We start from the raw sequence: 25,827 nt of genomic DNA on the forward strand, positions 1-25,827 counted from the left end.
CCCTGCGCAAACCCACTTAAACATGCTTACTAGTGCTTATGTATGCTTACTACTGCTTATTTGTGCTTAAACCTGCTTACTAGTGCCTTATTCGTTATGACACTTGACACTTCACATGTGCATTTAATGCAGTACTCCAGTTCACATTTAAGTGTTATTTCATAGGTTATACAGCAATAAAATGTTCATATACAGATTTCACATGGAAAATGGTAGGTGCTGCAGTGGGACTCTAACCGTGACTGCCTGCTCATTAGGCGAATGCTCTGCCCACTACACTATTGCTGTGCTGCTTAATTTGCATACATCTTCCTTGTTATCCTCGTGAGCCTTTTAAGCTTCTTTAACTGTAGCTAAGCACTTGGTACACCTGCGTACCTGCGGTTAGCTGTACTCTGATTCTTAATAAATATAAAGGGGGTTCCTTCAGTTTATTTATATGTACTATTGCTGTTCTACACATGGGGGACTTTTGGTGGGGCTATGCAGACACCTACGAGCAGTCTCGCTCATTTATTTTCACTTTCTGCTGTTCTACATTGCAGGGGCATGTTTATTCTGAGAGCTCTGCTCTCAGACACACCCCCTGCACTTGTACACACTTCATATAAGCCTGGGAGATCAGGCAGTGCACCTTCATTAATATGCATGGCGTGCTGCTGTCCTCCTCCTACACGGATGCTTCCATGCAGGACTATGCTAGTCTTACATGGAAGATTAGTGAATCCAGGGGATTATACATGCAAAATTAACTCTAGTCTCAAAACAAAAGAAATAATCTGCTGGTTCAGACATCACGGCTCAGAGGCCTGAGATCAAAAACAGTCATAAAATGCTTGACTTATCAGCTTTTTTTTTACAGCAGAGTGCACTGTTACATTTTTGACGTTCAGCATTTAACACCATTTTCTTCCATTTAAGAGAACAAGCCTGTGGCTTATATTAATGTTTAAAAATGACAGAATTATCTGCAAATTTCTGTCTGGCTAGGCTAGCAGCCTTCACATATCTTCACAGGGGCACATATGATTCAGTGATAAACGATTGATAGGAATGGTAACAGGGTAAGTTCTGGCTGTCATTTGTAAGTATTCTGGTGGTAAGTTATCAGCGGATAGTGAGCAGGGCTTTAGTTTGGTTAATAATTTTAGAACTAGAGATGTAGATATAGGTTGAAATGAGAAGGATGGAATGGGAGGAATGCTGTTTGAAGGAACTATGGTGTCAATAGAGGTGGAAATGCGGTCAATTGTGTGGAATTTCTGAAAATAGGGTAAGATTTTGAGGAAGAGTCCTTGATTCGTTTTTGTATGGTATTACATGTTTGTGCTATTTGGAGAGGGTTTTTGTCAGGAGAGGGGGTGATGGGTTTGAATGTTACCTGGATTAAGAAGGGAGGATCCAGATTTCCAGAACTTTTTTGGATTATTCTTTTGGGAGGGGAAAGTTTTGAGGAAAAGTAGGTTTTCTTCTCAGATATGTTTTTTTGCAGCATTTCTAAAATTTTTAAAGTTTTCTGAAGTCCTACATTTTTTTCCAAATTTTCCAGGCTTTATCTCTAGACAGGAGGGCTTGCATACTTTGTTAACCAGGGGGCATGGTTTGGTTTTATTTGTTTTATACAAAGAGGTGCTAGCCTAGTTAATGTGCTAAGAAAGATGTTCTTTAAAATTACTGCACCTTGATGATCCTGTTCAGTATTTTAAGGTGACCAATTTTGAGCTTGAAGGGCAGTATTAAATATAGTTTGGTTAAAGTGGGTGAGGTTCCTGATAGGTTTATATATGTGAGATTTGGGGATGTGAAATTGGGTTGTATGGGTTTAGGCAGGCAGGTGGTCACTTAGTGTTTGGGAGGATACCAGTATTGGTGTAGTAGTGGGTGTGTGATACTAGAACCCAATGTAATGTAGCTTCAGCTCGAGTGTTTAATGCATGTGTAGGCTCTGTAATGAGTTGTGTGAAACTATGAAGATTAATGCTACTATTTGGAGCTTTAGAAGTTAGGTTTAACAAGTTAATGTTAGTGTCTCCCAGAGTGATAGTTTCTTGGGAGATATTTTGATTAATCCAACATAGAAAGTCTTCCAAGTGGGGAAGTTTTGTCCAGGTGGAATATAGATAGTAACAATACAGAGGTGTTTGTTAGGGTTTAAATAGAGGGTTGTAATTAAGATTTCTATACTATTAAAAGTGGGGACTGGTTTTGAACGTGTATTTATAGTTGGTCTCTCTCTAAATTAGAGCAACACCTCTTCCTTTTTTATGGTTCCTGTCATTTCGAAGGATATTATAGCCTGGTGGAAGGATTTCCGAGTCAGATATGAGTTTTAAGCCAGGTTTCAGTTATTGCTACTATATCTCGTGAGTGTTGAGAATGCCAAGACTGGAATTCAGTTATTTTATTGCAGAGCCTTTGTGCATGGATAGTTACAAAGTATAAATCATGGACTTTAGGGGGATGAGTATATTTTGGTTATGTCTTTAGTCCAGGATTGGGTGAATATCTCCACTTTGAGGTAATACTTGGTGGAAATGTAGTAGTGTCTGAGGTTGATGTGTTTTTAATAATGGTAATTGTGGGTAATATATTTATTTAAATTTAGTGTTAGTGGGGGTAATGTGTGATTTGTATAGGCATAGGGTGTTGCTTGCCAGTAGAGATGAGTCATTACATACGTTTAGTTGTAAGTGAGTGGTTAATGTTGTGGAAATTGGAGGAGATGTTTTATTTTAGAGTTGACAGTGTTGGAGAGAGATAATAGGAGTATTAAAGTACTGAGGACAAGTAGGGTTAATAAAAGTCATAGTAAGTGGTACATAATTGAGTTATGAGGATTAAAGTTTGTAAGTAAATGTTAAAATAGAAAGTTGGAGGTGTAGTGTTTAAGAGCAAGAGGCAGGGAAGGGGAAGGGGACTTTATTAAAGGAAAAAACAGTAATTGGTCAGGTGGCTAGAAGGTGGAGTTGCAGGAAGCTTAAAGCTAATTGAAGCAGGGGTGGGTGGGAATGGGAGTAGGGTAAGGGAGCGGAGTGGGCAGATCCACGATGTGGAGTACAGACAGGAAAGAAAAAACAATCACTTGTTCATGAAAAGCAGGTCAGAAAAGAGAAATTCCTTTAGTTTCAACCAGATAATTGCTAGTCATTTGCAATAAAAAAAACTATTGCAAGATGCTATATAGACTTTTTACTGAGGGGTAGAATGTCTACTAGGAAAACTCCTAAACTAAACTGGAAGATGCTAGTGTGAAATAAGAGCAAGTCAAGATTATCAAGGGGTTACAAGTAGAAGAAAATGTATAGGCAGCTGAGTAAATATTGGAGCAGTATAGGGGAGGGGGGGTGCATCTAGTAGTGTTCGCTTGGAGTCGTGGCTTACAATAACTACCAACTGCCAAAAATGGTAGCCCTACACTTTAGTTGATGTTTAACACTATTTAGAAGTGTAGTAACGCCTTTGGCCATGACTGTCAAGGCGTTTCCAAAACAGGCCAGTAATCTGGTATGAAAATGCAAGTAGTCTGTGTGAACCACTAAAGAAACAGAAAAATAAATAAAAATTAGGTTAAAATCGAGAAGGAGACCAAAAATATACTTTACAGCAAACATGTAGGCATTAAGCAATACATTAAATAAAACAATAGCAGGTACTATAAGTAGTTAACTGCCTGAAACAGCTTAAAAAAGAATACATCTACATTAAATTAACTAATCAGAGGTCATTGTTATTCTAGAGCGCACAGTGATAAATACTTTCAAACAGTTGGGAGCAAAAGATTTATACAAGAAAAATCAGTACATAAGGTCATTATGAACACTAAGTACAAATGTGTATGCAACAGTAAACTTAAAAAATAAGCTACCACAAACAAGATCAGAAGTTATAAAATGACATATCATTAGAAAGTAGGGGCACACAATTTGGTGCGGTAGTTGAAACACAGGAATATGCTACAAGAGCAGTAAAGGCGGCACCACTAAAGTCACCCAATATTGTGGAAATTAGGAAATGTACTCAAAAGTTCAGGCGTAACTTAAAATAAACCACAAAATAGGACATGAATTCTGTACATATCACTGCAAAGCAGTATAGCACACTAAATAACTTATAACAGATAGTTTTCCACAGACTCCGAATACACATTACTGGAAGGGTAAGAAGGCTTCTGCAATAGCGACTGAAAGGGGAAATGTTTGAATTTGAAAAATGGCGTCAATACACGAGATATTTGAAAACTATGTTAGGGCATCTGATTGGTTGAGAAAAATAGAACGGGGAAAAACAGGCACAGTTAGAAAACAGGGAAATGTAGTGGAAAGCATGGGAAAATGAGAATAAATAAATAAAGGCTGCTAGAGAGCCACGATGTGAAGTACAGGCAGGAAAGAAAAAAACAATCACTTGTTTGTGAAAAGCAGGTCAGAAAGGAGAAATTACTGTAGTCTCAACCAGATAATTGCTAGTCAATTGCAATAATAAAAAAAAAATCTATTGCAAGAGGCTATATAGACTTTTTACTGAGGGATAGACTGTCTACTAGGAAAACTTCTGAACTAAATTGGAGTATGCTAGTGTAAAATAAGAGAAAGTTAAGATTATCAAGGGGATACAAGTAGAAGAAAATGTTTAGGCAGCTGTAGAGCGGTATAGGGGAGGGTGGAGTGGGGTGCATCCAGTAGTGTGCGCTTGGAGTCGTGGCTTACAATAACTACCAGCTGTCGAAAAATGGTAGCCCTACACTTTAGTTGGTGTTTAACACTATTTAGAAGTGTAGTAACATCTTTGGCTGTGATTTGTCAAGCCATTTCCAAAGCAGGGCAGTAATCTGGTAAGGAAATGCAAGTAGTCTGTATGAACAAAACAGATAGTTAGCCACAGACTCAGAATACACACTACTGGAAGGGTAAGAAGGCTTCCTCAATAGCGACTGAAAGGGGAAATGTTTGAATATTCAGTATTTTTAATTTTTGTTTTTGTTTATTAAATATATTTAAACCTTTCATTGTGGTTGATCTTTTAGAAAATATTTAACCTTTGAGAGTACTTAAATTATTTAGTGGCACTGTGGCTCCACTTTCCTGAAGTCATGCTGCTTGGTTAATACTACCATTTCTAAAAATATTAATATTACTAAGTGTAATTGGGTACTCTGGTAAGAGACTTAAAGTACCTGTCTTTGGGTGTTATGGTGACCGTGACTTTACCTTAGCCTGGGTGGAGGTGTCAGAGTCAGTAAGCTGTGACAGCCTTTCCTCTGTGTGTGTGTGTGTGTGTGTGTGTGTGTGTGTGTGTGTGTGTGTGTGTGTGTGTGTGTGTGTGTGTGTGAAATCGTAATCTCAAGAATGTGTGACAGCTAATTTGAATAGGGACACTGAGAACACTGATTTCACAGAGAGGGTGGCGGAGGACTTGGCTTGGAACACCCAGCTAAGGATTTAGCTCTGTAGTGGTCAGTGGGGAGTCTTTTATGTCGGGCCTGGAAGGGAAGCACAGCCCCAGGACTGGAGTGTGCATTCCCCGTGTGCTCATAATAGAAATTGTACTTTGTGCAGAGAGCTGTATCTGAAAATACTGTGTGTCTATTTTTCCTCCATGAATGTTCCCCACCAATGTCAGTGGTGAGGATTGAGGCTCCTTGTTCACTGGCCCAGAGGAGGGGCGTTACATCCTGGCTAAATTTTCCCTTATTCATTATGAATACTACCTCAAATCCCCCCTGAAAGGAGTCCTTTGGCCTAGTGGGACTAATCCAGTCAAAAGTGTAAATAAAATAACAATAAAAATATGATAGTTCTGTACTGAGCGTAATAGTAGCGGTGTAGGATTTTTGTCAGCGTTGTCTAATACTCCTCCCCTTCTCCTTCTTTGCTTTTTGGTTTGGAGTTAGTCTTCTTCCTTGGTGTTTCCTCTTCCTGGGCTCCACTTTTTGTAGGTAATAATAACCTGAAGAGGGGTCCTTCTGCACGCAAGATTAATGGTAAAAGGGAAGAGTGTGATGGGCTAGTCAAGTTTTTATATTGTGAGCTGCTTGAATCCTAGAGCTAGAGGAATATGGACCTAATCCTACACATCTTTTCAAAGTATATATCCTTCATGTATTATTTCCCAGCACCCAACAGTGCTTCCTGGAATCTGTTTTATTTCATTTTTTTTTCATTTTTTTTCATTTTTTTTTTTCAGATCACAGGTTGCTAGGGACAGGATTTCCAAAAAAAAGATACTCTCGTGGGGCTTAGCTTGGTACTTGGTCTAAAAGTTGGTGAAGGTGGAATTCCCAACTGATATGAAGGTTACAAACTTATTGTAATGTTGGTTGTGGATTAGCACGTGCATCTTCATCACCATGCCCTCAGCCTGTCCCCTTGTCTTGTTGTGGTTGGTCCAGGGCTTTCTGTTGGACAGGCTTTATGTTATATCCTTCTGTTTCTCTTGCTTGCTCTGCCATAGCACAGGCTCACAGATTTCTAGCGAAGGTTCCTTGGACACAAAGTGTTATGGGTAAAAAAAAAAAGAGGGACCAGGTAGTCTGCAAAAGATAAGTCCTGCCAGCCTTCTGTCATTAGCACAACCTTCATTTCATACCACTGTAGCATTAATAACACCACTGTAAATATGAAAATTCCAAATTGTTGTTAGTGTGTTATAATGGTAGTTGTACTTGTGCAAATCTTATCTTTCCACACCTCTGCTAAAAGTGGGTCCGGCCCAAGCTGTTCTTAAACTTATTTATGTACTTTATTTTTCATTGGGAGTAGTCCTCCCACACCTCATGTGCAAGTGATCATGAAAAAAAACTCTATCCTTTGCAGCCATCCCATACAATCACAAATTATCACAAAAACATTCACACAATAAGCAATTCATCAATGTACACATGGAAAATGTAACCAAAAAGTAATAATAACTTGAATATTGCTTTTCTTTATTGATCAGTAAAATTTAGCAGTTCTTCAGTATGATGCATTTGTTAGACATTTTGAAGAAGCAAATTCATTTAATTTGCGAATTTGTAATGAGAATGGGGAAAAATACATTATAGAAAAAATGTTAACTAGGGAAAGTGCTGAACTTCAAAAATGTTTAATAAAATTGGAGTATCACTTTCATCTCTTTGAGCACATTACTGAACACGTAATGTGTTCAGAGAGGTGAAAACACTCTGTTTCCCATGTAAGTTATCAATTTATAACAACAGTATGAAATTCTGGATATGTCAGTATAATGCCTGAGCATTTTCTGGCACTCATTCACTGTTTCCAGGTATCCATTGGTGTCAAACTGCTGTTTTGTTAGACTTGTAAAGAAAATAACAATTCTGTTCAAGCAGCATTTTCTTTCACCTGTGATCCTGTTTAAGTGTATCGCAACAAAATCTGTTTTACTGAATGATGTTAAAATTATGGACTCTTCTTGACTCTCACACACACAATTGTATTCTTCTCAAAGTAGTTTAGTTTACCTTCTGGGCTCTGCAATTAAACTTTGTGACTGACTTGTTTAGTTTTGTAATCAGTTTTGCATTCTGAAGTTTAACATATTTTTATTAAGTTGCAGACATTCAGAACTACTACATCATGCAAGACCATCCCGGATTTGACTAATGGTGTTACCATGGCACAGGTTCTTCATCAAATGTAAGTTTTACATTTCAATTCATCTAATTGTCTTTAACAGATGCATTTTTCCATGTGGTACATAACAGCAGTGTAGTAAATTAAGGAGCAAATATTTTGGATTCCCTTTGTAATCTGAGGACTGTAATTCAGATCCTTTGAATGGTTTGGATTTAATATCAAATTTGTGGACTATGTATAAAGTCCGATGCTGCAGTTCCCCTGCTTTGAGTTGCAGTGACCTAGGAGTTAGTATATGTAGTTAACCTGGATTCATGTCTTTTTGTTGAATGTTTGAAATGTTGAGTGACAAAGCACCGACGTCCCAAATGTCGAAAACAAAATAATAAAAATTTTTTAGAGGGGGGGGGGGGGTCAAGCCCTACTGCACACCCCCTGCAAATTATATATACTAACTCTGAGATTGCACTGTATGGGAAAAGGAACATTTCCCCATTCCCCAATGTACAGTGTTCATACAATGTAGGTGCCTATTTACTCCTACATATCAACATTTGCATTTCAGTCTTATGTCACTTGACATTGACATGTCAAGATATTGACATGTACCTAGTTAACAGGGGTGTGGCTGGTGCAGGGGACTTGCCAGCAAATTTTACAGTTTGCTGTGCTTCTGATAGGGAGCCAAGCATGTTATTTATTAATTTAGCTTTTAATTATTATATAAAAATGTGCTTTTCTTTTCTGCTTGATCCAGAATAAAAGTTCTTGTTTTATTATGAGACGAATGGATGGATTGCGGGATAGGGGCAGGTGGGTGAAGGTGAGTTGTATGGGTGGACCTTAGAAAGCTGCAGAATACTAATGTATTCATGGAAGGCATCCTTGAATGACTTCCTTTTATTGTAAAGAGGTGAAAATTATCATTTTTTTCCTTGTGTGAAATTCCTCAGTATGCTGAACTATTCAAATTAATCTCAGCTGGGCTTAGCTGTTCACCCAGTGCATTAACCAGCAGTCCAGCAGTAATGAAAACTGTAGTTGTTGTGAGGGGGGATCTACCTAGCAGGGCAGGTCTGATGTACTTTATCTTGATTCTGTCTTCTCTTTCTCTCCAAAATGTTTTTTGAAGTGATTGTTTTATTAAATGCCACTAAATTAAGGCCATTTGATCAAATGTCAGATTTCGCGAAAGGCTGCAACAGATGCACATTTCAGGAACAAATTGGTCAACTTCCTTGTAATTTGCAACAGTCATTGATTTATTTTTATTAATTTTATTTAATGACACTCTACAATATTTCACATTATCTTCTAGTATATTCATTACTTTAGATTTGTAAATTATAGTATCCATAAAGACTGTTCTCCCTCCCTTATCAGGTGCCATTTTAAAACAAGAAGGATAAATTAATTATTAAATATTTATTTGTGTAGTTAATGTAAATGTATATGCCTAAACGACTATGTGTTAGTATTTACATTTCTAAGATAGTAAATGTTATATAGTAAATTAATGGTTTTATTGAATGGAAAATGCTATTGGTTGATGGTTTAATTAAGCAAATATAAAAATGGCTTTGGTTTTATGCATTTTATCTGATGAAGTCAGGAGAGGACGAAAAAGCATTTATATGTGAAACGTTTATGTGGAGGTCTTTTTACTTCGTGAAGCGGAATAAGGGTGGTGGAGTTGGACTGCTTCCTAAGTTCTATTTTCTGCAGTAAAGTTGTTCGATTTGCTGTATAGTTAGTTACAATATGGGTTTCTTTAATAAGCTTAAAAGCTGTATGTACGTGCATACTACTTATGGAAGCTTTTCAGTAAAAATACTCAAATTGCACAATACAGTATGTGGGGTGTCATATAATTGTCTCATTCTGTATGTGGGGTGTTGAGTGTTAGACTGACGTACACGCTTGTAGTGACTTGCTTATTTTTTCTGAGTAGTTATGAAATGTGTAGTAGGATTTTACATAATTTTTTTGACAGAGTGCTGAAAGCACCAAAAGGTGATTGTGCATAAATTAACTTTTTCTGTTGAGTGTAATTGTAATTGTTGCAGAACCTGTCTCAGATGCTCATTCTTTCATTTTGATGGGTTTACAGTATTGATACAATTTTAGGGTATGTCTTGCACTGTTTCAGTTATATGCAGTGACAGGTGTACAGTCCTCTTGCCTTCAGATCCCTCAGAAGGTATAACAAGTCTAGCTGAGATGTAATCCCTGAATATTTTGTTGTTGACAAGAAGTTTTTGCAACACATGACAGACTTTCCAAGATTTTTATTCGATTTTTTCCTGGGTTTTTCCTCAGTATTATGATTTGGACAGTACAGCACATTGCAGTGCTACAAAATGCATTCTCCAAATGGCACATCCCCAGCACTGCCTCAGGACCCAGAGATGACGTCCTTGAAAATGAAAATATTACCATAAACAGCACCAGGTATAGGTATAGAAGATGTATGCATCAAAACTTGTATAAATCATTCATTTATAGCTCATTGAATAGCTTTAGAAAGTCTGACTGTTATTCTCACTGTGCTGAAGCTTTCATGCTGTTGTGAAAAATCCATCTGACCGTGACTGCAACAGACTGTATGCAGAAGTTTCATAGTAGAATATTCTTTTATTTCTTGTAGGAAGTAATGGTATTAATTTCTGGCATTGTAGACCACATCTCTGAAGATGTACATTATCATAGGAGTTACAAAGCAACCAATACGGAAGGCCATTTCTGCTTTCTCAGTAGCCAGCTTTATGAGCCCTTCCTTGTTTTTCGAGGAAGGCCAAGCCCAGCTAATCTGGGTTGAATCTGTGAAATACCCATGCAGTTGTTTAGCTCTTTTGTTTGTATTCTGAAGAAGTAAAAGTGTGACAAAAGCACTCCATTTCACTAGGTGACATTTGGTCATTGCTTTTTTTGTTGAAAGTAAGATGTATCCTGAAGAGGGCGCTGTATCAGTGTGGAGTACAAGGGGATGAGTACTGCTTTACAACTGGAAGATTATACTTTTTAGCTGTGAGCAGTGCAAGGTAAAAGGATTTCCTAACTTTTGTTGCATCCTGATCTTCATATGTAATGGAGCAGTCCACCCATATACCCAGGTCTCTTCCAACATTCATTTTGAAATGGTGTGTTATCTGTGCTTTAAGTAGGAGTTTGGAGTTGCTAGCCAAATGCTGCAGTGTTGCGTTTTTGGTGCTGAGCTTGAGCCCATGTATAGTTCACCAGCTATTGATAAGTACATGCACCTGCTGGAATGTCTTGACAACTCCTACCTTCCAGTCATCTGTGAACTTTGTTAACCAGAGATCCCCTTTGATAATTGGAGATGGGCAAAGATGGGCAAAGTTGATATCGAACAGCAGAAGTCTTGAAGCTGATCCCTGTGGGACATCACTGGTTACCTTCATGTTCTCAGAGGATGCTCCCCCAACTGACACAGTGAGAGTCCGCTTTATGAGGTAGTCCTTGAATTTTGTGATTTGTTTCTATTGGTTTGGAGGTTTTTATAAAGAAGATTAACTCTAGTTAGACTAGTTTGTTGTCTGACATGACCAGTGAAGGGGAATACCGAGTGGGATGGTACATTCAGAATCACAATTATGGGCCAAGTATGCATGCATACAAGGAATTTGACTCCGGTTTCAGTAACTCTCCAAGTATGAATTATATAAACGATATACATACAAGTGTTAAGAACAAGACAAACGACATACGTGCAACTATTAAGAACAAGACAAAAAAGTAAATATACATATACAGTGGATATACAAAGTGTACACACCCCTGTTAAAATGCCAGGTTTTTGTGATAAAAAGAGACCACAATAGATCATTTCAAAACTTTTTCTACCTTTAATGTGGCCTATAACCCATACAATTAATTGAAAAACAAATAAATCTGTTGGGGGAAAAATATACAAAATAAAAAACGTACAATAAGCTGGTTGCATAAGTGTGCACACCCTTAAACTAATACTTTGTTGAAGCACCCTTTGATTTAATTACAGCATTCAGTCTTCTTGGGTAGGAGTCAAATCAGCATGGCACATCCTGACTTAGCGATATTAGCCCACTCTTCCTTGCAAAAGCACTCCATATCTGTCAGATTGCGAGGGCATCTCTTATGCACAGCCCCTCTTCAGGTCACCCCACAGATTTTCTATTGGATTTAGGTCTGGGCTCTGGTTGGGCCATTCCAAAACTTCAATTTTCTTCTGGTGAAGCCATTCTTTTGTTGGTTTGGATGTATGCTTGGGGTCATTGTCATGTTGAAAGGTAAAATTCCTCTTCATCTTCAGCTTTCTAGCAGATGCCTGAAGGTTTTGGGCCAAAAGTGACTGGTATTTGGAACTGTTCATAATTCCCTCCACCTTGATTAACGCCCCAGTTCCAGCTGAAGAAAAGCAACCCCAAAGCATGATACTGCCACCACCATGCTTCACCATGGGGATGATGTTCTTTTGGTGATGCAAAGTGTTGTTTTTGTGCCAAACGTACCTTTTGGAATTGTGGCCAAAACGGTCAACCTTGGTCTCATCAGACCATAACACATTTTCCCACATGCTTTTGGGAGACTTGATGTATTGTTTTGCAAATTTTAGCCGGGCCTGGATATTTTTCTGTGTAAGAAAAGGCTTCCGTTTTGCAACCCTACCCCATAGTCCAGACATGGAGACTACAGGAGATTGTCATATGTAGTACACAACCAGTATTTGCCAGAAATTCCTGCAGCTCCTTCAGTGTTGCTGTAGGTCTCTTGTCAGCCTCCCTGACCAGTTTTCGTCTTGTCTTTTCATCAATTTTGGAGGGACGTCCACTTCTTTGCACCGTCACTGTTGTCCCATTTTTCTCCACTTTTTGATGACTATCCTCTCTGTGTTCCATGGTAATGTCGAATTTTTTTTGTACCCTTCTGAATGATACTTTCAACAATGAGATCTCTTTGATGCTTTGAAAGCTCTCTGCAAACCATGGCTTTTGCTGTAGCAGGCAACTGAGTAAATGTCAGAAAAATCCTGCTAGGACAGCTGAACTTTATTTGGGGTTAATCAGAGTCTCTTTAATTGATAGCAGGTGTGTACTCAAGAAGACTGAATGCTGTAATTAAATCGAAAGGTGCTTCAACAAAGTATTAGTTTAAGGGTGTGCACACTTATATAACCAGCTTATTGTATTTTTTATTTTTATATATTTTGTGTTTTTTTCTCCTAACATATTTGTTTGTTTTTCAATTAAATTGTACAGGTTATAGGTCACATTAAAGTGGGAAAAGTTTTGAAATTATTTATTTTGGGCTCATTTTTTATGTCACAAAAACCTGGCATTTTAACAGGGGTGTGTACACTTTTTATATCCACTGTGCATACAAGGTGGAAAATGCAACTCAGTGCAAGAAATACTGAAATAAACTCTGAAAGAAACCAGTATTAACAATACTGCAGAATCCTCTGAGGCTTGGGAAAAAAAATACCCCAGCCTAATAAACTGAGTTAACCGTTTATGAACTTGATGGCCTGTGGTGAAAAACTCTTCTTATGTGCTTGTTTTGGTGCATATTAATCTATAACATCTGGCTGATGGCAATAGAAACAAAGTTTAAGATTAGATCAAATGTATACTGTTCTCTACAAGGTTCATTTGCAGTCTCATCCAGGGAGTTATTGTTTAAAAAGTCCAAGAATATTTGTGCATATGCTATATTGGTGGTCTGGATTCCCCCCAGTTAATGATTTAAGTACTTACAATGAACTAGGATCTCAATATTGCTATCTATGAAGATTTCATCAGGAATGTTGTGTGGCTGTCTCGAGACATTGAGGGAGTACTGTAGCATGCAGTGATGTGGTAGTCAGTTCTATTAGCATGATCTGAATCTGTTTAAGCTCCACTTGAGGTCTTTAGGTATTTGCCTCGAGGTAATGTCGCTAACAAATATCGAGATGCCACCACAGTTTCCTTCAGGTTTAAATGAGTGGTAAGCACAAACACATGTATTTAGAGCGTGGTCTCTTGGCACTTGGAATGAAAAGTGCAGACTGTCCTTGGTAATGCACATACGGTTGTCAAGCATCTCATCTCATGCCAGCACATACTAGATCCCCCTAAAATGACACCAGGTGTTCAGCCAGTTGTTAAAGATGGTCTTCTTTTCGTTAAACCTCTGTGTCTTTTTTGGTAATGGAAAGATTCCACTCAGAACTAGGATCTTGCATGCATTTGTCACATGTATGGAGTGCTCCATCATATCTGTTTTAATAGCTGTCAGGGTTCTGCTTGCCAGGTTATTTACCACAGCATGGATCACCACCATGCCATAATCCTGTTTGTCTGGTTTAAGGGTTCTAAGGCCCCTTGTAGCATCCATAATCTTGGCCCCTGTGGGTGAGCTCACAGTCACCCTGATTTTGTCCAGACTTGAGTGTAGAATCTGTATATCTAATTATGGTGTCACCAATCACTAGTACATTTCTGTTTGTGTTTGATGAATGCTTAGATGTCATTGGTCTAGGAGGTCCTGTTTCCTGGTAACTCTCAGTAGTGTTGTCCCTAATTTGTGATGCAGTGCTTCATACACAGTGGACCTTGACCTCATGTGCTTTTGCAGGTTGGGTAAGGATTTTAAACTGCTTCAGTGTACGATGGTATAGTGGGAGTATCTACAGGATGTGCTGCAGCTGAAGAATACCCCATTCTTTTTGGTGGCATATAACATTTGGACATTTCTGTAGTGCCTGACAGCACTGATTAATTTATAATAAGCTTTAGCCTGCCACTCGCGTATGTATGGAACTAAAATTAATTTTTTAAACACGCAGGCAGATTATGCCAAACTTGCATTTGCAGAAAGCTGTCTTTTTGATTAGATAAATGAAACTTCATCTGTATGTATTATACGTATAATTAAAATTTGTATTTTGTATGAATATATGTTTTGTGTGTGTACTGTGGAGGACAAGGATAACCTTGGAAGAGTTGTGCGCAGCAGTAATAGTGGTAATTGCTTTCTGGAACTTGTCTTGTGATAGTTACTGCTGAAATTAAGTTTTGTTTCACACAAACTCAAAATGTTGAAATTGATATCAGTGAAATGGTTTACATTTGCATGGGCTGACTCTTGAGCAGATAAACAAAATTGACATGTTTGAGGTAAAAGTATAGGTTCACTTGTCCCTTTTGATGCCTGATTACCTCATGTTAAGGGTTAGTCTTTTCCTGCTATGGCCTTTCTAATTCTTGGTGCAGTTAGGAGCTACTTTAAAGCTTAAAATGGAGTGGGGCAAATCCGCTTCTCTGGGACTCGTACTTGGTCAAATGTTTACTTGTTTTGCATGTCATACTTGGTCCACCTGTTTATATTTGTAAACTGATTTTGTTTTTTTTCCCCACCATGCAATTTCTAGAGATCCTTCCTGGTTTAATGATCCTTGGCTGAGTCGTATTAAAGAAGATGTTGCTGACAACTGGAGGCTAAAGGTATTTTTACACTCTGTTATATTCCAAGGGTACAAGCTGTTCAGTTTCTACTCAATAAAAAAGCAAATTATAAAGTATGCAATAAAAATGTGGTAAATACAATTAAAAAAGTCTGCATGACGCAAGATTGTGACATTTGCATTTGATACTCAAAAAAAAAAATATGAACATTAAAATGAGGCTTCTGACTAAAATGGTGAAACTTGAAACTCATCGTAACATGTGTAAAGGTGGGGGGGGGGACTTCCTGCACACCCTGACATACATGCCCCTTGCACTCCTGCTATTTTACTAATTCTGAGATTATTGCACCTGAGGTTAAAGGGAATTCTCCAGTGGACTGCAGTCCTAGAATTCCAGACTGAGGTACTTAGTCGCACTTCTGTTGAATACAAACTTGCTCTCATTTTAATTTATTTTTCCCCGACTAGGAGTTTCTTGCTTTGGGGCTTATACAGTGCCCTAAGCAAGTCTATTTAATAATGCATACTTTGTTTTGTGTATGAGGCCTGATTTGGTATGATAACGGTCCTAGAATATTTAATTTGTTTACTAGGGGTAGTATCTTCAACTGAATAACTAAAATTTATTACATTAGCTACTGATCCCTGTCAAAGAAATGAACTGTGATTTGAGATGGCTGTTTATAATATTTTCCTGGTGTAAAGTTGAAATGTTTAGGAATAAAAGACTGCTTTTGTATTTCCCCCAATATTTTCTGTAGCCTGATCACTCCAGTGTAGTCTCTAGCAGTGTACTCTCCTACTCACTCCAGTGCAGTCTCCAGCAGTGTACACTCCTACTCACTCCAGTGCAGTCTCCAGCAAGTGTACTCTCCTACTCACTCCAGTGCAGTCTCCAGCAGTGTACTCTCCTACTCACTCCAGTGCAGTCTCCAGCAGTGTACTCTCCTACTCAGAACAGTGCAGTCTCCGGCAGTGTACTCTCGTACTCACTCCAGTGCAGTCTCCAGCAGTGAACACTCCTACTCACTCCAGTGCAGTCTCCAGCAGTGTACTCTCCTACTCACTCCAGTGCAGTCTCCAGCAAGTGTACTCTCCTACTCACTCCAGTGCAGTCTCCAGCAGTGCACTCTCCTACTCACTCCAGTGCAGTCTCCAGCAGTGTACTCTCCTACTCACTCCAGTGCAGTCTCCAGCAGTGTACTCTCCTACTCAGAACAGTGCAGTCTCCGGCAGTGTACTCTCGTACTCTCTCCAGTGCAGTCTCCAGCAGTGAACACTCCTACTCACTCCAGTGCAGTCTCCAGCAGTGTACTCTCCTACTCACTCCAATACTCTCCTACTCATTCCAGTGCAGTCTCCAGCAGTGTACTCTCCTACTCACTCCAGTGCAGTCTCCAGCAGTGTACTCTCCTACTCACTCCAGTGCAGTCTCCAGCAGTGTACTCTCCTACTCACTCCAGTGCAGTCTCCAGCAGTGAACTCTCCTACTCACTCCAGTGCAGTCTCCAGCAGTGTACTCTCCCACTCACTCCAGTGCAGTCTCCAGCAGTGCACTCTCCCACTCACTCCAGTGCAGTCTCCAGCAGTGAACTCTCCTACTCACTCCAGTGCAGTCTCCAGCAGTGCACTCTCCTACTCACTCCAGTGCAGTCTCCAGCAGTGTACTCTCCTACTCACTCCAGTGCAGTCTCCAGCAGTGAACTGTCCCAAAGTTACATTGCTTCCCCTCTTGTATCCTCTTACAGTCTGAGGTACATCTTATTTATTTCATCTCAGTCTGTTCTCCTACATTATTTCTGCACAGTGTACAAAATGCTCAGTGTGGCTAATAATATGAAGAAGATGCCAGTGAAGCCTGAGGCAGCTGTTCATCTGTTCTGCACAGATTCAGGTACCCTATTAGACCTCTTTTTGATCACCCCATATTACTAAACTTGGGCACAGAAATGTGCCCTTACATCAAAGTGTACAAAGTCAACCCTCATCTACAGCATGTTCATTATCCCTTGTTTCATCATATCTTTTGAGTAATGATTTGTGACTGCTACTCATCTCAAAGGTAAGGCATCTTACTAGGTAACCTTTAACCCAGATGGCATGGCGAATACTAATCTGCATAAAAAGCGTGGGAAATATGCATCTTCACTCCTTTTCTTCTTCTGTGATGAGATTGACTCTGACACTGGCCTTGCTTTGCATCTTCCAAGTAAGCTTTTTTTTTACATGTGTATGACATTTCATGTAGTTCTACCAAAATGCTGTACCTTGGCTACCCATCAGAAATCTGAACATGTCAGTATCAGAGATGAGAGCTTTGATTCTAGCCATTCAGACATTTCACCCCATCTTCTGTTCAGGCCCCCTGAAAGTTTATGCAGACAACACCACAGTGATATGGTATGTCAACAAGTGGGGAAGGAGGGGTGCACAAAGTCTTGCCTTTTTTTGTAGACTAGCTCTTAAAGGCTGAGATCTGGCTATCGATTATCAGCTAACACTTCAGGCAATGTGCATTCCTTCAGAGCACAATCTAGTGGCAGACTCCTTAAGCAGGTCTAGAACACAGGCTTACAAATGGATGCTTCACAGAGATGTGTTTTGTAGACATAGTACATTGGTAGGGCATTTCTAAGTTGGATCTTTTTGCCTCCCCTCTGAACAGGCAGCTCCTTCTCTTCTGTTTGAGTCCATGCCATATGGCGTGGAAGACTGATGCCCTTTCTTTTTCTTGTACGGGGAGGTTTCTCTATGCCTTCCCTCCCTTCCTCTTATCCCAAGAGTCCTGCAGAATATTCATCTGGACTCCCCAAAAAGTCTTGCTACTGACTACCTTTTGGCCAAGACAGCACTAATCCCCCTCCCTTAATGCATCTAGCCAGGGGCAGTCATCACAAGTTTCCTCACCAGTTGGACTGCCTCACACAGGACAAGGGGTCACTCCTCCAGCCTCACTTGTCCACTCTTCAGCTGACAATGTGGATGATGGTTTTGATCCCTTTTAGGCACTTTTTTCTGAGGATGTGCTCAGGGTTTTACAGGGGGCAAGAAAACCTGCAACCAGGAAGTCTTGTATGTCCAAATGGAAAAGATTTTCTGTCTGGTTCCATGCTCATAACCAGGACCCTTTTTCAGTGGGGATCCCTCTAGTTCTCTCCTGTTTGTGTGAGTTGTTTAGTCTAGTTTGGCCAATTCTTGTGTAAATGCCCATCTGTCAGCAATTTCTGCTCATCTGCCATTGAATCCTCCTTTGGCTTCTTGATTTGAGGTCAGACAGTTTCTTAAAGGTGTTCTGCATCTTAGGCCCCAAAGGAAACATATTCCTCCTCCTGGGGACCTTTGTTTTGGAAAAAAAAAACATGAACTGAGCTCCTTTTGAGACTGCAGTTTCAGCTTCTATGGAACACTACCTGGAAGACTGTCATATTGTTTGCTCTTACTTCTGCTTGGAGGGTTTCTGAGCTGCAGGCCCTTATGGTTATTCCTCCTTTTTTGTTTTTTTCACAGGGACAGGGTGTCCCCTGATAGTAAGCCTTCTTTTATGCGCAAGATTGTTAATTGAATCAGACAGTGCAATGCCCTTCTTTTTTCCTTCCCCTTAGTCTAATAGTGAGTGGGTCCTGCATACCTTGGACTTGCACAGACAGCTCAGGAATTGTTTGGATAAAACTAAAGCTATTTGTAAGTCTATTTTTTTTTCTCTTCATCCCAGGACATTTGGTTTGGCTGTTTCTAAGCATACTATCTCCTCCTGGGTATCTGAAGACATTTCCTTTTGTTATCCTGTTCATGGCAAGTGTCTGTCTACTTCTGCCAAATCTCCTTCCAGTAGGGCTGCTGCCTCTTTTGGTGCTTCCTCCAAGGGATTGGACACCAATTCTATCCTTGAAGCTGCTACTTGGTCATCACCGAATACCTTTACTAAACGTTATAAATAGTGCCAGAGCAGATTTTGCTAGGGCCATCCTACATGGGTTTGTTGAGCTCTTTCCAGCCTTCCACATCCCACTTCTCTTCCTGAGCTTTCGTACTCTCCCTAAGGTTAAGAAAACTGCAGCAGTGATATAGCAGGACGTAGTGCAGTTGTGTAAAATCTTACCATAACAGTAGATGTTCCTGTTCACTGTTGCAGTACTTGGTCCCCCCCTTTTGATTTTGTTGCCTGCCTGGCCGAGGATCTCCCCTTTTCCTTCTGCATTTTTTCTTTCTGGATGTGCAAGCCTCTTTTCTGTTATGGAGACTGTTCTCTATTGCAACAGTTCAGTTCAGTCCTGGGTATCTGCATCCATATGTCCCCTTTATGCCCTACTTCCTGTAAGGACATGGGACATGTGGTACAGGTGGCTGGATGTTGGACTTTCCTTGGCAGGAAATCCCTATGGTTAAGAATACTGCAAAAGTGAAGAGAAGGATGTGTACTATTTTATAGTAAGAGTTTACACAACTGTACTTTATAGAAGCACATCCCTATATGACATTTGAATGAATGTTCCCCACTAAATGAATTCAGTTTACTGGATTGTGATTTTTAATGGACTATAGCATACATCCTTCTGCTGCAAGCTGTTTATTCAGGAAGATTGTCTGCATTGATGGTTACAATAATTTCAGAGTAGGCAAAAGTTATTACTGTAGCTAATGCAGCAGGTGAAGAGGACAGTAAAAATCTCTAAGCTAACAACAGATGCAGGGCCACTTAAATTATATTCCTTCAACATAGAACTAGAAATGATTGCTATATCTATAAAACTGACTGGCTCTGAAGCACGTAAAATATGATCTATATGTGCATGACATACATGTATGTACATGTATGTGTGTATGTATAATGTACAATGGATATAAAAAGTTTACACACCCCCTGTTAAGCCAGGTTTTTGTGATATAGAAAATGAGACCAGAACAAATAATTTCAAAACTTTTCCCACCTTTAATGTGCCCTGTAACCTATAAAATTCAATTGAAAAACAAACAAATCTGTTAGGGGAAAAAATAAAAAATAAAAAAACGTACAATATGCTGGTTGCATAAGTGTGCACACCCTTAAACTAATATAGCAATAACCCACGCCTGGGTGTGGGTAATGCGGGATTTATCCTTGGTTGGCGTGGTTTGGACCCGAGGGCGAAGCCCGAGGGACCAAACAAAGACAACCATGGGTAAATCCAGCATTACCCACACCCAGAAGTGGGTTATTGCTATTATACTATGACATTATTTAAGAAAAGAAATAATTACTTTTCTTAAATAATGGCATTGTAATGCCTCTTTGCTGCCCTTCCGCAGCTGTCTGGTATCCACGGCAGTTCTAATGTACTGCGCATGCCTACGCAGTACATCAGAGCTGTGGCCAAAAGCAACGGAGAAAGCAAGATCTCCGTTGCTTTTTACTGTTTCGCTATGTTAAATGGGTTTAACATAGCGAGACAGCTTTAAAATAAGCAACGGAGATGTCCGTTGCTTATTTTAAAGCTGTCTCGCTATGTTAAACCCATTTAACATAGCGAAACAGTAAAAAGCAACGGAGATCTTGCTTTCTCCGTTGCTTTTTTTTTTTTTAAACCTGTCTCGCTATGTTAAATGGATTTAACATAGCAAGACAGCTTTAAAATAAGCAACTGAGATCTCCGTTGCTTTTTTTAAACCTGTGTCGCTATGTTAAACTCTTTTAACATAGCGAGACAGTGTTTTAAAAGAGACTTATACTAATGGAAAAAGTCTGGGCGACTGGACTCTTTTCCATTAGTATAAGTCGATTTACAACGTGCACGCTGGCCAATCAGCGTGCACGTTTTGGAATATTAATGGGGGGGTCATGGTATAATACTTTATAATTTATATAATAGCATTCAGTTTTCTTGGGTACACACCTGCCATCAATTAGAGACTGATTAACCCCAAATAAAGTTCAGCTGTCTTAGTAGGATTTTCCTGACATTTACTCAGTTGCCTGCTACAGTAAAAGCAACAACTTAGTTGCATTACTGCTGAGGCCAAACAAATTTCATTCAGCTTTCCATTGAAACAGGCAATGCAGTTCTGAAAGGATGTGGCATCAAAGGTGAGGGGGAATTTTGATACATTCAGTATGTGTAAAACAACTGGAGAATGCCAGGAAGATATATTAAATGAAAATGAGTGGAAAAGAAGAACAGAAACCCGGTTGAAGTACAGCCATTTTTATGAATAAGAGAAATAAAACTTTTCATACATATGTAAGAGAGCAGAGAAAGGCAAAGAGAAATGCAGGGAAGTTAAAAAAGATCATGTTTGGGAACAGATGATGAAAAAGTGCGGCTGTTGAATAATATTTCTACTAACTTTGGGAAGAGAATGGCCTGGAATACTTATTTTCATCTGTGCTGCCGTAGCCTTCAGTCGTACATTAATTTCTGGCTTCTTTAATTTTTACATTTTAGTCTCCTCATCACTTGCAACCCCTACTCGGTGGCTTCATTCACACCACTGATATGTAAATATGCTTTCTTTGAAGTTCTGTGCAAATAGAAACTTTTACATGTGAAACCTGTAATTTTGCAGGTAACCATCCATAGTTCAACACTTTACAACTAGTCTCGGACAGTCAACCAAAATGACTGTTACTTACCAAAGCAGTCCATATTTAATGGTGCTAATTGCGATGCTAAACCCAGTCCTGTAAAAGTGGACATGTTCTTGAAAGAACTGTGCTAATGACTATTTCTGCTGTTGACCCACCTTTTCCCTCCCTGTTCTGTTCCAAGTTCAATTAAATATATTGCTTAAAAAGAAAGGAAAAGGTAAGATATACAAAACAGTAGTGCCAAACAAAATTCGCACAATAATTCTTAAAGTTGGAGTAGAATTGGTAGTACCATTAGCTATGCTTTGTAGTAAATCTTCTGATAAAGTTTGTGATGACCAGGTAACTGTAATCATACCTTCCCTTATCTGACAGGGAACGGAGGCTTTGGTTAGAACTAAACCATTAAGTTTGAATTCCTGTAGAGGGGGAAACTACCAGAATCTCTGATGATGGAATGAATTGTAGAATATCTGGAAGTCTGGGGGGCACGGTACTCAACAGTATACATTTGCAACAGGAAGGTTATGCCAGAGGTACCTAATGAGGTTGCTTGTCGAATTTCCAAAGTCTGTAATCTGGATCCTCTGAACATCAGATATGAAGCTGCAAATGGGCATAAGGGATAATAAGTCCATGGCTGCCATATCTCAAATAATTCCCTGTGTTTGAAGTATTGCCATCCTTGAGTTAAGTTGCAGGCCTGTGAGGTTATTGCCCCCATGTTAGTTGGTGTAGGGAGGTAACCCCCCCCCCACCCCCCCCACCCATAAAAACCATCATTTTAGCTTTAACAATTTTGGCATTTTCTGTTTTTAGTCTGAATTAGTTTACTTTTTGAGGTGTCAGAGAAGTATCAGATGTTGGACTTTTGCTAAGGCACCATCTAATCATCAGTCAGTTTTTGATTTAGTAACCCGGTTATTGAATCAGAAAGAGACAGTGAATGTGGCCTAGTTCATGTTCAGGGAAGCATTTGATGAGGTACATAATAAACATGAACAATGATGTATAGAGGGTTGTAGCAGATGGGAGTATGTTTCTGTGAAAGGATAGTAATTATTGGAGTACCACAAGTGGGGCACTGGTGGGGGCAGTCCTTCACTGTTTAATAAATGACCTTAAATAGTTTTTTTTTTAGTGCAGAAGGGTTGATCTGAAAGTGGGTATAGAAAAATGAAAAGAGACTTGGCAATGTTTGAAGAATTATCTTAAACAAGACAGCTTATGTTTAGTACAGAAATGCAAGTTAATGCGACTAAGAAGTAGAAATCCTAGATAGGAATGCACACATGGTGGGTGAGGGTAGACCTAGCACAATGGAAGAAAAAAGTTGCTTGGTAGTAGTCCTTTCATGTGCCAGTAACTAAGCAAGCATTGTGAGAAAACTGCAAGGACATTTGGCAGAATCCTGGAATGTGTAGTTAGGTGCACCAGCAATTGAAAATAGGTTTCTATATAGCTTGTCAAACTGTGTTACACTATTGTTTGATGTATTGGAGGCATTATTGAAAAAAAAAACTTCCTGTAAACTGGATAGAAAAGGTTTGGAAGAATCAGCAGGTTGAATCAGAGGGAGAGTCTAAGGAGATTAAAATGTGTAGTGTTGAGGAAATAATACAAAAATGTGGCATGACATAAATTATTTACCTGGGCAGTAATTCAGTATCGTATCAGAAGAACAATGAGATGTAAGAAAAAAAAAAACATTGCTTGGCTCATGGGGGTTAAGAAGCAACATATTTCCCTGAAAATGTGGTGGCTGATAGGCATAGTCATGCTGAAGATATGGTATACATAATGCCTTCTTTGAGACTTTGGGGGGTGGGGGTGTTGAATATAAGCTGTTAAATAAATAGACCTTACAGCATGTTCAACAGATAACTGCCATACTTCCTTGGTCATGTGACCTTTCAACATGTTCAACAGATAACTGTCATACTTCCTTGGTCATGTGATCTTTACTCTGCTATTAGAATCCGTCTCTATCATGTTAATTCACTTTTCATTTAGTTTTCATCCCCATACGAATTATACCCGATCTGGCCAGTTGCTTGCATTTTTGCCTATTCATTTATATGCTGATTGCTTTAAGTACCTCATAACATCTATATTTTTACTTGGTTTCTTTGCCAAGTTGAATGGATTGCATTAGTATTTTATTTACCTTGATTTTTCTTGTAACTGTCAGTCTTGCAGTACTTTAAGAATACCTGTTTGTTGCAGTCATCTTATTGTGTGCATTAAATGAACATCATGTACTATTAATATTGGAGAGTCATTGTTCAAACGACTTTGTTATTGACAGTGCAGTACCACACCTAGTGGATTCATTCTTAATCTGTTGTGTGTTTTGTCCATGTAGTTAAATAATTTGAAGAAGATCCTGCAGAGTGTGCTGGATTATTATCAAGAGGTATGTCACAATTCCCAAATACTTTTAATTCTCTGTTTTAATGTGCCATTACATAATTGTGTTCATTTTAAATTGTGAACAAATAGCATCTAACAAAAGTAAAACAACTTTTTAAAATTTGTGTAACTATTTCTGAATAAGCAAAATTTTGCATCTTTAATACAGTGGCTAACATGACAAAAGTGCTACATTTAGGATTGATTTCTAAATTTACACAGGGATTCATTTCATTAATTGCCTTTTATCTTTTTTTTTTTTTTTCTACAAGTAATGCCTATTTAAACTGTTAAATGCTGAGTCAGCATTGGATTACAACAAATACCTTTTGATATTCATCATTCTCACTGCTCTTGCCTTCCATCTGACCCCTTCTATCCAAGCTTACTGGCAGTTAGCCTTCTTCCAGGGCTACAGTATGGAAACTTACCCCAGACCTGCTGTTCTTCCTTCAGTGCACAAACCGTTGCCCCTAGTGCAGACTTAGTCAGTGCCTCAGCTGATGGTAGGTGACTATGTAGAGGCTGTTGATGGTTCCTTAGACCTGTTAACCGATTTCCATGAATCCCTCTTGTTGTAGCCTTGCCAGCTGCTGTAGACCGGGGAGCCCATTACACCCTCTTCTGCTGTTTCAGTGTCTGATGTAGGCATGGGAGATCATCTGTTTTGAGTGCAGGTGACACTGTGTGAGAGTATTTATGGGGTGGCCGGAGAAAGACTTCTTGCTTGGGATGATATCCCTTCTCCTATTTGGTCTTCATCAAAAGATGTTCCTAGAAAAGAGGCAAAGTTAATCATTGAGACAAGGGAATTGTTTCTGTGCCTAACATATGATGTTATTACCTTAGCTAGGAGTTTTTACAGACCTTCAAATCTGTGTGTCAAATACCTTATGTTCCTTTTTCCGCCACTCCAAAGGAAGAGGATGTTTCTTTGGAGGATTCTGATGTGGACAAAAGCAGGGTTATGTCACTTGAGGGCTCAGTAGCTCAAGACTCTGATTCTGTAGATAGTTAGCCTGGATTTGAACATATGCAGACTTCTTCCTTTTCTTAGACTGCCTCCAGACTTGAGATGTCTTTCCTTGGGAGCATGTGAATGTTCCCCCTGAATTTAGAAAATGTTATGATTTATTAGAAAAAGAAGCCCTGCATATACTGCCCCCTTTGCTGCTATTTTGCCAACCATGGAGGATGTGTCCACTGCTTCCTGCAACACTCTAGACTCTTGATTATTGGTGCTAAAAAGGAAGATAAATTGTAAAAAGTGTCTCAAACTAGCACATATTTTTTTTTCTTCTTGGAGCAGACCCAGCAGCAGTCTCTCTCACTTCTAATGCAAACAAGAGACTTTCCACCCCAACCCAGTTCCTCCACTCCATCCTTTAGAATTCTGAACTACCAAGGCTACATATGGAAGTTTATGCCAACATGTGCCAATAGTTTGAGAGAGTTTTTTTTTTTGCTTTCCAGACTCCCAAGTATAGGTTTTACTCTAGTCAGATTGTTGCTAACGTGTCTAAAGTTTCTAAGCATGCTGTAAGTGTGTATAACTGTTTTGATACTGTTTCTTGGGCTTGTACCTCAGCTGCAGCCTTGAAGATTGTCTTGGGACTTGTTTTCAGATGACTTAAAAATTAAGATAGCTTATTCTGTCTTCTGGTATTTCTTATGCCTCTGTATAAAGGTACATTTTGCAGTCATTTAATTGCATCTACCCATGGTTCACCATCTGTTTTCTTCTTTTATTGTCAAACACACCTCATACACTGGTTCCTGCTCCATGGGATCTCAATTTTGTGCTAGAAAAAAATAAGTATGTCGTC

The 25,827-nt window shown here is 39.2% G+C and overlaps 1 protein-coding gene across 1 annotated transcript in view; it reads left to right on the forward strand.

The window, feature by feature from the left end:
* Nucleotides 1–25,827, forward strand: part of LOC122814192 (protein Hook homolog 1-like) — a 343,345-nt gene that overhangs the window by 111,453 nt on the left and 206,065 nt on the right. Inside the window, exons 2-4 of the mRNA XM_044086798.1 lie at nt 7,552–7,637; nt 14,992–15,064; nt 23,955–24,005. Coding sequence (XP_043942733.1) covers nt 7,552–7,637; nt 14,992–15,064; nt 23,955–24,005 — 210 coding nt within the window. The remainder of the gene's footprint in view (nt 1–7,551; nt 7,638–14,991; nt 15,065–23,954; nt 24,006–25,827) is intronic.

This window comes from Protopterus annectens, chromosome 10.part0 (assembly GCF_019279795.1).
Source record: "Protopterus annectens isolate FY-2018-M chromosome 10.part0, PAN1.0, whole genome shotgun sequence".
Taxonomy (NCBI): Eukaryota; Metazoa; Chordata; order Ceratodontiformes; family Protopteridae; genus Protopterus; species Protopterus annectens.